The 14632-nt window shown below is 51.1% G+C and overlaps 1 protein-coding gene across 1 annotated transcript; it reads left to right on the top strand.

The window, feature by feature from the left end:
• Positions 1 to 1694: 1694 nt before the first annotated feature.
• SYP (synaptophysin) lies at positions 1695 to 13952 on the top strand. Its single transcript, XM_072816541.1, has 7 exons — positions 1695 to 1785; positions 2960 to 3025; positions 4111 to 4235; positions 7466 to 7661; positions 8385 to 8576; positions 9610 to 9943; positions 12393 to 13952. The coding sequence occupies exons 1-6, from the start codon at positions 1750 to 1752 to the stop codon at positions 9937 to 9939; spliced, it is 945 nt and encodes a 314-aa protein (XP_072672642.1). The 5' UTR covers positions 1695 to 1749; the 3' UTR covers positions 9940 to 9943; positions 12393 to 13952.
• The last annotated feature ends 680 nt before the right edge of the window (positions 13953 to 14632 follow it).

The following is a 14632-nucleotide window of genomic DNA, read 5'->3' on the forward strand; positions in this document are numbered from 1 at the left end:
AGATACATTTTAAACATATATATATATATATATATATATATATATATATATATATATATATATGGTGCTGTACTGATAAGTTAGCACAGAGGTTAAGAAAAGCAGGTGCTGAAGGCCAGACTTCCTGGTTCAAAACCTGGTTCTACTACTTAGCAGCTGTGTGAACTTAGGAAAATTCTTTCATCTCCTCACACCTTAGTTTATTCAGCTATAAAAATATGGGTAAAATGAGGGATGGTAGTAGTACCTGCTTTATAGGTCTGCTGTGAGGATTTAAATGAGTGACATACTGAAGCTCTCCCAACAGTGCTTGACATAGAACAGGCACAATTTAAAATGTTAGCCATTCTCTATATAATCATGATATAATTCTTCCCTTTTCTTTCCACACAATTCCCACACAGTTTGGCATCTTTCATTTCTTACTTAACTATCTTGGTGATCAAGACGCCTGGGTGGCTCAGTGGTTGAGCATCTGCCTTTGGCTCAGGTCGTGATCCCAGAGTCCTGCATCAGGCTCCCTGCTTCCCCTCTGCCTGTATGTATCTCATGAATAAATAAATAAAATCTTAAAAAAAACTATCTTGGTAATCATTCCAAGGCTCCATATTAGTATTAATGACAGCTACATTGTACTCCCATTTTGAGGCTATATCAGATTTTACTTAAACAGGCCACTAGCAATGAGCACTTAGGGAGTGTCCACTCTTTCATATTATAAACAGTGCTGCAGTGAGTCATCTTATACATACATCTTTTAGCTCATGTATGAATCTGTCAGATAAATTCCTAGAAGTATAAATGCTGAGCCGAACAGTATATGGATATGTTAGTTTGCCGGGTTTTGCCAGATTGCCCTCTACATAGGTTATTCTAATTTAACTTCCACCGGTAATTTATGGGAATGCCTGTTTCTAGCCAACCTGCCAATACCGAGCTTAAGTAAACTTTTTTATATTCACCACCCTCGAAGGTGAAAAGCAGTATCTTAGCTTTCTTTTTCTTTCTTAGTAGCTTTCATAGGCATTTCTTTTAGCATAAATGAGGTTGAACATCTTAAACCCCAATTGTGTTTATCCACTGTGTTTTGCAACATGGCAATCGTCATTGACCTTGTGGGCCTAGTTTTAGTAGCATGAAGGTGGAATAGTCCAATTAAAAGAGGGCTGAGAAATAAACAGTCTGTAAAGGGCAGAGTCGGTGCAGGCAAAAATTTGAAAGTAAAAAGAGAAATAGAGGAGATGGTTGGAGGGGGCGGGTGGGGTTTTTAAGACCTTGAACAATGTTTAAATCGCTGAGACTTTGGGCACTACCAATTACTCGCGCAGCGACCTTGTGCAAGTAGGTTCACCTCTCCGGGGACTCATTTTCCTCATCTGTAAAAACGGGGCTAATAGTCCCTACCACATAGGGCTGTTGGAAGGAACACATTCAACAAACGCCGCCAAGGCCCTGGCAAAAACGTCATGCCATAGGACCGAATGGTCCTCCTCTCCCCAGAACTCTAGCTGTGGTCCCTGAGACATCGATCCTCTCTGAGCGCTCTCGCGGCTCCGGTTTTCCGGCCGGAATGGCGGCGAGCGAGATTTAGCTTCGGCCGGCTGGGTGCGGGCGCGCGCTCGGCGAGTGGGGCGGGGGCGCGAGGGGTGGAGCCGCGGCCGCCTGGGCTGTTCCGACGATCGCGCGCCGCCCCCGCCGCGCCCCGCGCCCGCCCTTGTTAGCAGGCGCCTCCCGCCCCCCGCATTGCTGATGCTGCTGCTGGCAGACATGGACGTGGTGAATCAGGTACGCGTTCCAGCACCGAGGACAGAGCCCGCCGCTGCCCGGCCTCCCCGCCGGGATCGCCGCGGATCGGGCGACTCTGAGAGGCGGTGGCCAGGGTCCTGGCAGCGGACGCTCGGTCCCTGGCACTGGGGCTGGGGTCTGCGGCAGGCGAGGGAGGAAGGGAGAGGTGGAGAAAAGAAGGAGCGCGCCCTTTGCCGCAGCGAGGGCCGTCCTCACTGCCGCAGCGGGGTCCTCCTGGAGCCTGGTTCCTTACTGGCCACCATGAGGAGGAGGGGGGTCTTGGGGCTACAGTAGGGGCAACGGGGTGGGGGAGAAGAGGAAGAGTGGAAGGAAGATGGGGGTTGCTTGTAGTTGAGCTAGGAAATAGAATGACAGAAGGCGTGGGGGCGGGGGATGGGGAAGGGCTGGCACCTGTCCCTCCCAGAGAAAGTACCCCAGTAGATGACCACCCCTTCCCCTAGAGCAGACCAAGGGGGACGATCCGACTTTGCCTCCCCAAGACCCCTAGTCTCCCGTCCCCCAATACATATCTGGCGAAGCCATGTCCCAGCCCTCCCCCACCTTAATCAGCCCAGACCCTCTCTGCCATCTCACTCTTCTTCACCACATCAGAACCTCACCCTCTCTCTAACCAGTACCAACCCCTCCCCATCCTCATCACTTCAGACCACCACCACCACCATCTGACTCACCTTTACCGCTGCAAACCCCTCCCCCACCATGGCCAACCTGACTCCCTCCCTGTTATGACTCACCTTCACCACCCAAAACCCCCTTCCCCTCAATGAACCCCCACTCCTTCCTCACTCTTCCTTTCTCACTTGATCCCCTTCACCATCTGACTTACCTTTACTGTTTCAGACCTTCTCCCCTTCCCTAATTAGTCTTGACTCCATCCCAATCTTCCTCACCCCGACGACCCTCTGCCATCAACCTCACCATTTCCCCAGACCTCCCCACCACTTCTGAACCCTGAGGGTCTTCTCTCCAATACGCTGTACTCCCACCTTCCCTGAAGTGTCACTTTCTCCTCACCCCTTCTCTCCTCTGAACATCACTCACTCCCGGAGGACACATGCCCTAGTCCCAGGGGTCATCGCCTGGTGGCCTTGCCCCTCACCTCCCTCTCCATCTCCAACAATCCCACCCCCTCCCCACCATTTTCTCTCCTCAGCTGGTGGCCGGGGGTCAGTTCCGGGTGGTCAAGGAGCCCCTTGGCTTCGTGAAGGTGCTGCAATGGGTGAGTGTGGTCTGGGCCATGGGGAAAGAGAAGGAGGTAGTGGGGTCTGGACGAGTAGGGGTGGGGAGCAAGGAATGGATGGGCGGGGGGTTGGAGAGAAAGGGGATGGAAGAATTGGGCTCCAGGGTGAGGTCCCAGGGGGTTAGGGCCAGAAAATAGATGGGCCATGATGTGACGTCATGTAAGACCAAGGATACCCCCATTGTGAGGTGAAAGAATGTGACGTCCTACCTCCTCCCCTGAGGTGAGAGAGGGGCAAGGAAGGTGGAGCCTGAAGCTGGTGCTGCAGAAAAGATGCAAAGCCAGAAAAATCCAGAGATGGTGAAAGAGACAGAGAGGATGAGAGACAGGGAATGATGGAGACAGAGATGGAAATACCGAGAAGAAAAGATACAGAGATGAGAGAGAGTGGAGGCAAGCAAGAAAAAGCGAGACAGAGATGCAAAGAGAAATGGACACAGAGAGAGTGGCAGAAAAAATGGGATGGGGGAGAGACAGAAACAGAGAAAGAGAGATACCCAGTGGAGAGAGGAGAGGAGAAACTGATACACAGAGAAAGCAAGATGTATCAGGGAGAGCATGAGACAGAGACCAAGGCAGAGAGAGAGGAGGGAGATAGGGACAAATAGACCAAGGACAGAAACACACACAAGGGGAGACATACATTTTACACGGATGGAGCCAGAGGAAAAAAGAGACCGAAAGAGACATACATTGATACTAGAGAGGCAGAGGCAGAGAGCAAAACAGAGATACGAAGAGACATCTGAGAAAGACAAGAGAAACAGGTACCAAGAGAAATAGAGACACGGAGAACAGAGACAGGCAGGAGTACACAGAGAGAAATAAAGAGGCTGAGGCAGAAGAGAGGAAGGGGCAGTCAAAGCATCGAGGGGTAGAGACTGAGAGAGACACTGAGAGAAAGACTGGAAGAGACAGCCACACCCCTGTAATCAGCTTGTCCTTGGAGCCGATGAGCCCTGATTAGGGGGTGGGGGTGGGGACCGGTCCATCTGCTGCTGCTTGTGCGGGGGCCCTGCTTGTGCCGGGCTCACCATGGCCATCCCCATCCCCTGTGGCCCAAGGTCTTTGCCATCTTCGCCTTTGCCACATGCGGCAGTTACACCGGGGAGCTCCGGCTGAGCGTGGAGTGTGCCAACAAGTCAGAGAGTGACCTCAGCATCGAGGTTGAATTCGAGTACCCCTTCAGGTGCGCCCCCACCCCAACCCACCCCAGGGATCCCAAGAAAGAGGGTGGGAGTGGGGTGGGACTGGCCAACACTGCCTCCCCAGTGGCTCCTGTTCAGTCCCCACCTCAGGAGACCACATTGGCTCAGGTCACTGTGCATGCACTGAGCACCTACTTTGTGCCTGGCACTGCTCTGGACATTTAGGACACGTGGTAAGCAGGACAGGCATAAGCTGTTGCCCTCTGGCTGTGTTCTAGTGAATGCAGAGGGGCAGGAGACTGGCAATAAACAAGATTCAAAAACAGAAATATATATATTTATATATTTATATATTTATATATTAAAGCAGTAGTTGCTTAGTTAACGTCAGCTAATATTATTTCATTCCCATTCATTTGTTCCATATACATTTTTTTTGAGAACCTATTGTATGCCAGTTTCTGCTCAAAGTGCTGGGGATATAACAGGGAAAACAAAACAAAACAAAACAAAACAACCCAGACCAACCTCCCCACCCTCCTGGAGCCAACATTTTAACAAATAAATCAGTAAAAAGGATGATTGCAGATTGGGAGAAATTCAAAGAGGGGATACTCGTGCAGGGTTTTATCACAGAGAATAATGAGGGGGTCTGATTAGCTATAGGGAATGATTAAACCCAGTTAAGCAATTCTGATATTTACTGTACTCACATTGTGTGCCAGGTGCTAGGAACGTGAGGATGAGCGCAGTCAGGCAAGGTCACTGCCCTCATGATGATGCTTACCTCCTGGGGAGTGGGGAGACAGATCCGCAGACACCATTTCAGTCGAGGCTCCTGAGGCTCCTCCACCACTTGGACAAATCACATAACTGCTCAATTTCCGCTCAATTGCGGTCTCAATTTCCTCGTCTGCAAAAGAAGATAATAATACCTACCTTACAAGGTTCTGATGAATATTAAGTGAGTTGGTACTTGTTAGGTGCTTAGCACAGTGCCGGGCACACAATAAGCTCCCCACAAGGGCTTGTTAAAATAAAGAAAATCAGTAAGTTTAAGGGCCTCTGGAAAGAGGTCGGAGATTGAGTTGGAAATTGGGCATTTTTGAGCACTATCGACAAATGTAGACTCAGGGGATCACCCAGGGTGAGAGGGAAGAGTGGAGAGAGGAAAATCCAGCATTGGTCCTGAGGAATGGTTAAAAGAAAAAGAGGCACCAGGGAGGCGTGGCCCGAGGGGCAGTGGGAAGCAGGGATCCCCTGGTTCACAGAAGCCAGGAAGCAGAGTTTGGGGAAGGAGGAGAAGCTGGAAGCATAGGATACTGCTGGGAGCCCTCTGGGGATCCAGAAGGCCACAAAAACCCCTGGACTCCCCAATAGCTCTCACACATAGGACCTGCAGTCCTGAAGATCTGCCTTTTAGCTACAAGTCTCCTGCGAAAAAAGTCTTTGCCCTGGCCCCCCTGGCCTTCCCCCTGCTGCCCTGATAACCCCCCAGAGCTCCCCAATTCCCATTAGACACCCCTTCTCCAACCCAACCTACTAGGAACCCAGAAACTTACCCAGATTCAACTCTTTTTTTTTTTTTTTAAACTTTTCCCATTCTTTTTTTTTTTTTTTTTTTTTTTTTTTTTTTTTTTTTATGATAGGCACACAGTGAGAGAGAGAGAGAGGCAGAGACACAGGCAGAGGTAGAAGCAGGCTCCATGCACCGGGAGCCTGACGTGGGATTAGATCCTGGGTCTCCAGGATCGCGCCCTGGGCCAAAGGCAGGCGCCAAACCGCTGCGCCACCCAGGGATCCCCCCAGATTCAACTCTTAGCTGTCATTTAGCAGCTATACAACCTTGGGCACCTAACATAACCTTGCTAAGCCTCTGTTCATCTGTAAAATGGGTATATTAATGCCTCCTTTAGAGATTGAGGGGAAGGGTCACTGAATGAGGCAGTTCCCTAAAGTGCCTGATAGGTGATCAGTCAGCATAAGCCCCTTCCCTCAGGACCTTTGCTACATAAGGGGACTAGTACCATTCACTCAGTCTCAGGATCCTGCCCCCCAATCTGAAGCCAGAGCCCCAGAACCCCACCCCAGACCTTCTCCTCACACACATTTTCTCCCTATGATTTCCATTACACTACAGGAAAGCCTTAGTCCCAGGACACCTTCCCAATTGGCCCCTTCCCACCTCACATACATACATTCTGTTTGTTCCAGTATCCCTTCTACCCTCCTGTCTTTCTGTTTCCTGTTTTTTTTCTATCTCTTGTTCTTATAGACTCTGAGCTCTCCTCTGCTATGCATATGTTTCTTTTCTCTTGGGGACCTGGAGTAGGGTAGAGAGAAGAGTCAACATGATATAGGGAGAAAACACAGGGTTCAGATCCCAACCTTGCCATTCTCTCCCCAGCTGTGTGACTTTAAGCAAATTAATGCACTTTTCTCAGCCTTTATCCATTTCATGTGATAAACATTTACTGAGTACCTACTATGTGGCGGCATTGTTCCAGGTCCTAGGGATATAGCAGTGAATGCAGCAAAGGAAAAAGACCAGCTCTTTTTTTTAAGATTTTATTTATTTACTTGACCCAGAGAGCGCATGTGAGAGAGAGTACAAGCAGGGGGAGTGGCAGACAGAGGGAGAGAGGGAAGCAGGCTCCTCGCAGAGCAGAGAGCCTAATGCAGAACTCGATCCCAAGACCCTGAGATCAGGACCTGAGCCAAAGGCAGATGCTTAACCGACTGAACCACCTAGGTGCCCAAGCCCAACCCTCTTTCAATGAAGGGGAAAATCAAGGAAAAAAGTAAAACACATGATATGTCAGATGCGTAGGGTATCACTGCTACAGAGAAAAATAGAGCCAGGAAGGGCGGGGGGGCTAAGGAGCACTGGGAGGGAATGGTTCCATCTGATTTTAATAGTGAGATCAGGGAAGGCCTCATTGAGGTGACAGTTGAGCAAAACTTGAAGGACATGAAGGGTGTAATATCTAGGAGAAGGGCATTCCAGTGCAAAGATCCTGGGGTGGGAGGGGCCTGGTATGTTCTACAAATAACCAAAAAGTCAAAGCGCCTGGGTTGGAGTAGTGGTCAAAGAAGACCTAGTTCACCGCAATTGGTAAAATGTGACTGGTATACAGTAGGTGCTCTGCGAATGGTTGTTCACCCCTCTTCCTTCCTGGGACTTTGTCAGAATCTGGGGAATCCATGACTGGGCAGGGGGAGTGGGGGGTATTCTTAGGTCCTGGGCCACACCTGCCATCTCTCCCCACAGGCTGCACCAAGTGTACTTTGATGCACCCACCTGCCGAGGGGACACTGAAAAAATCTTCCTGGTGGGGGACTACTCCTCATCGGCCGAATTTTTTGTCACCGTGGCTGTGTTTGCCTTCCTGTACTCCATGGGGGCTCTGGCCACTTACATCTTTCTGCAGAATAAGTACCGAGAGAACAACAAAGGACCCATGATGGTGAGCCCCACAACCACTCAAGTACAGGGGCCAGGGACCATGGAGCCTCAGAGACACAGCCATGTTCACGGGCCACACCAAACCCTAGACAGTCCCACATGCAAGCAGTCACCATAACAGCCACAGATGTCACTGCTGCTGCTGCTGCTGTGAGCATCAAAGAAACCAAATCATAGAATGACAGGGACATGCTCAGAGCCCACACAGAATCCCAAACAGGCCTAGCCCTGGAAACCTACCACCTCTCACACAACCACACAGTCTAGATCAAGGAAAAGTGCACAGAGGTTCACTGGGGCAGTCATGCTTGTCATCATGCCACCCAGACACACTGATTCCTACACAGCTATACTCATACACCCTCATCCCAGACACAAAATGACATAAATCCCCACATTGAGATGAAAGTAGAAAGACACACTACTTTCCACAGATTCGGAAGCCATCCCACAAAATCCTCCCACAACACACCCACACATCACAATTTCACTCCCACATCCTCACATGCATACACACACACACATACACACAAGCCCAAGCTAGGAATGCTCACCTTCGAGTGAGTATTGGGGGCTTCCGAGCTGGCTAAAAAGTCAGGAGAGAGACAAGGCTTTTCTGCGGGGCCTCCCACTCCCAAGAAAGCGTGTGATCTGAGGAGGCCCCATGGCATGAGGTGAAGCAGCCCACTCACAGGGCCATCTGCCTCTCTCCTGCCTGTCCTAGGACTTTCTGGCCACAGCAGTGTTCGCCTTCATGTGGCTGGTTAGCTCATCAGCGTGGGCCAAGGGGCTGTCAGATGTGAAGATGGCCACTGACCCAGAGAACATTATCAAAGGGATGTCTGTCTGCCACCAGACAGGGAATACATGCAAGGAGCTGAGGGACCCTGTGACCTCTGGCCTCAACACTTCAGTGGTAAGCCCTGGGAAGGTGGCTGGGCTGGTGGGCCAGCTGGGAAGGGAGGCTGGGAAACTCACCGTCTGGCATGGGAGTGGTGGGGAGAATGAGAGGAGAAGTCAAAGGAGATCCCCAAGGGCTCCCTGGAGGAAGCATGCCAACAACAGTGCCTTGAAGGATGAGATAGCAATTATAACCACTTCAATACCACAAATAGTCCCCAGGAGGGGAATATGAGACCTTCTGTCCGATTAGGTTTGGGAGATCTGGATCCCAGGCTCAGCCTATTCATGTAGATCCTCTAGCAACTCAATACCGTCTGGGGACCAGCGTCCTTATACAGTATGCCAAATGAAAGAATAACTTGAAATTTTTCCCACTTGGGCTCCCCCTACTGGCCGGAGTCAAACCATCTGAGCTCTACCACCTACAACTCTGATCTCAAACTAGCCTCTCAGCCTCAGTCTGAGCATGTAAATTGAAAACTAATAAGAAGTCCTCTCCAAAGTTGAGTATTCAGTGAACTAGTAACATACAAAGTGCTTAGAAAAGGGCCTGGCATGTGGTAAATTGTATACAAGTGTTACAGATGCTAAGATACCAACTTTTCTGTCACTCACAAGGTAGGAGATTTTGAGCATCTTAGCCTCTCTGGGCCTGAGTTCTATATATTTTATGTAAAGGTATATTTTTATATACTTTGTATATGTGTATATATGCATCTATTAGTGGTGTATCTACATAATAAAATTCGTGCTTAACATGCCATTACAAATTTATATTCTATTTTAGACATGTATAAATGTGTATATGTAATTGCGATAGATGACGACATCCTGGAAAATCTGAGTTCTAACACGCCCCCCACCCCCACCCCAGGGGACTTTTCTGCACATTTGCGTTCATGTGCCAGGACTCTAGAGGGTCCGGGTTCTAGAAAGCATTTTTTCTTCGGGAGGCCACGGATCTATGCTCCACGCGCGCAGCCTCGATGTTCCCCGGGGCCAACTCAATGCGCGCCACACTACAGCCAGGGTTTGTCTCTCCGCAGGTGTTCGGCTTCCTGAACCTGGTGCTCTGGGTCGGCAACCTGTGGTTCGTGTTCAAGGAGACAGGCTGGGCTGCCCCATTCATGCGCGGACCTCCTGGCGCTCCCGAGAAACAACCAGCGCCTGGGGACGCCTATGGCGAGGCGGGCTACGGGCAGGGCCCTGGCGGGTACGGGCCCCAGGACTCCTACGGGCCCCAGGGCGGCTACCAGCCCGACTACGGGCAGCCAGCCGGCGGCGGCGGCGGCGGCGGCTACGGGCCTCAGGGAGACTACGGGCAGCAAGGCTATGGCCCTCAGGGTGCGCCCACCTCCTTCTCCAATCAGATGTAGTCTGGTGAGTGACGGACGGGCGGCGCGGCCAAGGAGGGTACAGGAAATGAGACGGGCGGGTCAGTGAACCAATAAGACTCGAGAGTAAATGGTACGTAGGCGCGGGCGAGGGCGCCAATGGGGAGGCGGGGCTACAAGCGAAGAACGAAAAACTAGCCAATAAGTGGAAAGCAGGACCGCGGTGCTTGAAGATTGGCAGAATGGAAAGCCAATGAGAGAGAAACGAATGCCTCTCCGAGGGGAGGGGAGAGAAAAAGCGGACAGAACAACCAATGAAAGAAGGGAATGGCAGGAGGACTTGCATAAGACGGAAAAGGAGGTGGGCCTCAGAAGTGATTGATTAGCCAATATGTTCTGATAAGGCCGGTAGATGGTGAAGCTAAAGGGGCGTGGGGTCACGAAGGCCAAACAAGCTCACTGATCCTGTGGTGAGGAAGGTGGTGTGAAATTTCAGGAAGGAAAAGGGGGCAGGTGGGGGCAATGGAAAGGTTTGCAGGCCTTCTTGCTGGGCCTGGAAAAGAGAAGAGCGATAACTTCGCAAATGAGAGAGGGAAATGGGAAGAGGCAGGGAGATGGCAACACGTGGGTGGAGATAACTTCTGGCACTTGGCCAGGATGGAAAGGGCAGGGAGGAGTTTATTAGGTATCTTACATCTAATTCATCAAAAACTTCTATTGACTCTACCTTCAAAATATATTCATAATCTTCCACATCTCACTGTCCTCTCCTCTGGACATCTTCACAGCTTTCCACCTGCATCCGCATTCTGTTCGACTCACAGCATTGGGAGGGATCCTGTTACATCTTAAATCAGGACACGACCCTCCTGTGCTCAGAGCTCTACCTAGGCTCCCATCTCACTCACGTTTAAAGCCAAAGCCCTCACCAGGCACGACACCAAATGTCACCTGTCACTTTTCAGACCTCCTACCACTCCCCACCCCCAACTGTGTTCCAGGCACAAGCCAAATTCAGGGCCTTGGTACTTGCTTTCCTCCTGGAGTTTTGTGCCCACACACACTGATAACCTTACCTGGCCAGCTTCTTACAAGTCCCCTTTCTTAGCTCTCTTATGGTACCCTATGCTTTTCTTACCATAGTCTGTAATTATTACTTTATATGTTTATTAACTATCTCTTCCACTAAACTAGAGGATGTGACCATGACCTATTCATGCTGTACATACATCACTTAGAGCCCTACTAATGTTAAGAAAGATTTATTGAGAAAATAATAGAAACAATATGAGACATTTTACTCTCATTTTATATATCTCTGCTTAAAATCTTCCAGTGACTTACACCTCATCAAAGTCAAAGCTGATGTCCTCACAATCTAGGCCCTATAGGACGGCATTACCAACCTCTGTAATATCACCTCCTACCACTTGTCCCTTGCTCACTCCACTCCGATTTTCTTGCTGTTCCTCAAATACACTAGATGTGGTTCTGCCTCTGGGCTGTTGCACCAGCTGTTCCCTCTGCCTGGAATGCTCTTCATTGTTGTCTGCATGCTCTTCTGTTGTCTGCATGGCTCATTCCCTCACCTCCTTAACTATTTATTCCAATATCATTTCTTTTTTTTTTTATTTTTATGATAGTCACACAGAGAGAGAGAGAGAGAGAGGCAGAGAGAGAAGCAGGCTCCATGCACCGGGAGCCCGATGTGGGATTCGATCCCGGGTCTCCAGGATCACGCCCTGGGCCAAAGGCAGGCGCTAAACCGCTGCGCCACCCAGGGATCCCAATATCACTTCTTTTTTAAAGATTTTATTTATTCATGAGACACACAGAGAGAGGCAGACACAGGCAGAGGGAGAAGCAGGCTCCATGCAGGGAGCCTGATGTGGGACTCGATCCCGGGTCTCCAGGATCACGCCCTGGGCTGAAGGTGGCGCTAAACCGCTGGGCCACCCAAGCTGCCCCTCAAATATCACTTCTTAACTGAGGTCTTCTCTAACTACCCTACTTACTACAGTAACATTTCTTCCCCTACTGGTACTCCTACTCCCCCTCACCCTGGGCTACCTTTTGTTTTTACATTTCAATTATCACCTTATGTCATGATAGATAACCCACTTACACGTTTCTATTATTGTTTGAAGTCTGTCTCCTCTGCCACAACGCAAGCACCACAGAGATAAGGAGCTTTGTTCTACCCAATACAGTTTATCACCAGTGGCTAGAACAGTACAGGTTAATGGACATTTGGGGGTTAGGGGAGGGGGAAACCGTAATGTCTTTGGTACTTAACCTAGCAGGTGCAAGGTATATATTCCCAATAGGGGCAGCTGGGATGAAGCTGACTTCAAGGACTATTGAGTGAAGGAGGAAGAAAAGACATGGCAGGCAGAGGGTAAAGCCAAGGTGGAGGCCTAGCAGCCCAGCCCCCTCCCTAAGGGCACAACCTATGTCTGGACCCCCTCTCCTTTCTGTATCTTTTGTCTCCACAGGTCAGTGCAGCCCGGGAGGACCCCATGTGTGGGCAAGAGCTCAGAAGCCCTGCCCCCTTTTCCACCCCTCCACCCCAGGTCTCCACCCCTCAAGCCAGGAGACTCTTTGCTGTATGTGTATATATATATATATATATATATATATATATATATATACACATATATATATAAAATATATAAATATCTATTTATCTGTCTGAGCCCTGCCCCACTCCACACTCCTCATGCATGAGGGGCCTGACCTTGAGGGGGCCCCTCTCCTAACCTTACCCCTTCCCTTGCATACCTTGGCCCCTCTCTGTCCCCTGGCCCTGTGCCCTGAGGTTGGGGGACTCTGAAAGGGGGACAGGAAAAAGACAGATCTCTGCTATGTGGGGAGGGTCGGGGTGACTTCAGACTCTCTCCCCTCTCTCCCTTCCCTCCTCCCAACTGGCCTTGATTCCTCCAGCAATGCCCAAACGGGGATGATTAGGGGAAATTCAGCCCTGAGAAGGCAGAAAGGCAGACTGGGGGACTTGACCCATGGTGGACTTGGAGAGGAGCTCTGGGGTGAAGAGGACTAGTAAGCAAGGGGTTTGGGTGCCAGACACACTGGATCTAGAGTCCAAAGAAGAGGGGTGCCTTAGAGCATTCTGGAGTGTGGCTTGGGATGAGGCTGGGGGCATGGTTCTAGAATGGGTGGAGCTTTGAGTGAAGCAGGGGTTGGGCCTCCAAAGTGGGCAGGATTTGGAACAGGACAGGGTCCTATGGGAGGGGTGTGACTGGGGACCTGGGGACTGGGTTCTAGAGGGGTGGGGCCTGAACCAGACGGTGGGAGAGGTTCTAGAGTGGGCAGGTCTTGGATTGGGACCAGAGGGTAAGGAAGGGGTGTAGCTAGGAATATTCAGGAGACGGAGTTTGATTCTACAGGGGGCAGATCTTGTGCAAGGCGAGAAGTGGGATTCAGGAATGGGCCAAGCTTGAGGTGAGGTCGTGGTCTGGGTTCTAGACAGGGCGGGGATTAGAGTGGGTGTTCATGGTGGCTTCAGAAGGGGCAGCCCTCCCCAATAGAGCAGTGAAAAAAAATGTTTTAAAGTGGGCAGGCTTAGCAGCGGGGGGCAGGGGGTGGGGGGGTGGCGGGAATATCCCTGACGAGAACTGAGTACTGAGGTGACCTGGGAGGACCTGAAGGCTTGGAGGGTGAGGGGTGGGATCCAGAGAGAAGCACCCCCCACACCCTTGCCCACCCCGGTAGTCAGAGGACAGAGCCAACGGGTCTGTGGGGCCGGCCCACCCCTCCCCCGCTTCCCTTGCCTCCTCCCTCCCTCCACACCCGCACCGTCCCAGGGTGGTTGGAGGCCCGGTCTGAAGTCCCTATCCTGCACCCTCTGCTGTGTCTATGACGTCGGTAGTGCCTGTGATTGTGTGTTGCCATTTTGTCTGGCTGTGGTCCCTCCCCCTCTCCTCCAGATGCCCACCCTTTTCCTAGCCCGTCGGTATTGTTTGAAGACCTCCCCGAGGAAGAACAAATAGGATTAATTCTCCTCCCCTAAATAAACTCAACCACCGAGTCCACCCGGATCTGATTTCTCAGTGTGTCTTTCTGTTTTTGGAGGGGGGAGGAAGAAAGAGGGGTGGGGTAGAGGCGGCGAGAGGAAGCTCCGCCCCTGACCTGCTGGACCTGCCATTCAAGTCACCCCATCATTTCAGGTCCCTCCAGCAGCGTAACGCCAAGCTGCATCCAAGGTGAAGCCTCACCTCACCTGTCGATCATTCTAAGTCTCTCTCTGAGTAGCCCTGCCTGCTGCCCCCACTACCGGCCGCCGAATGTCCAGTGTTTGTAGGGGTCGGTTCTAATTCTGGTCCACTAGCCACTCCCCTTCCCAGACCCTGTGGAGCCCTGTCCTCAAACCCCATGGGGTCTGAAGAGGACCCCAAACTTCACAGGGAGACTTCCCCCTACCTACGAGCCTCGTGTTCTTCAGACACAGGCTTCTCCCCATTTCCTTTCCCGCCCAACCTGGGGAACTGGGAGGCAGGCTGGGCTGCAAGGCCAGGAAGCAGGAGCACTGGGGTGACTCGTTAGCTCATTAATTCATTCCCTTTAACCCTTCCCTGGATCCTCCCTGGAGGAGGGGTGGGGGGTGGAGAGTGACTGGGATGTGCCTAATGGAGCTGGGTACGGAGTTGGTACCTTGTGCCCACGCTGAAAGGCCCGGCTGCTGCCATCACCCTGCCTAATTAAAACCCCCCGCCCGGCG

This window comes from Canis lupus, chromosome X, assembly GCF_048164855.1.
Source record: "Canis lupus baileyi chromosome X, mCanLup2.hap1, whole genome shotgun sequence".
NCBI classification, from domain to species: Eukaryota; Metazoa; Chordata; class Mammalia; order Carnivora; family Canidae; genus Canis; species Canis lupus.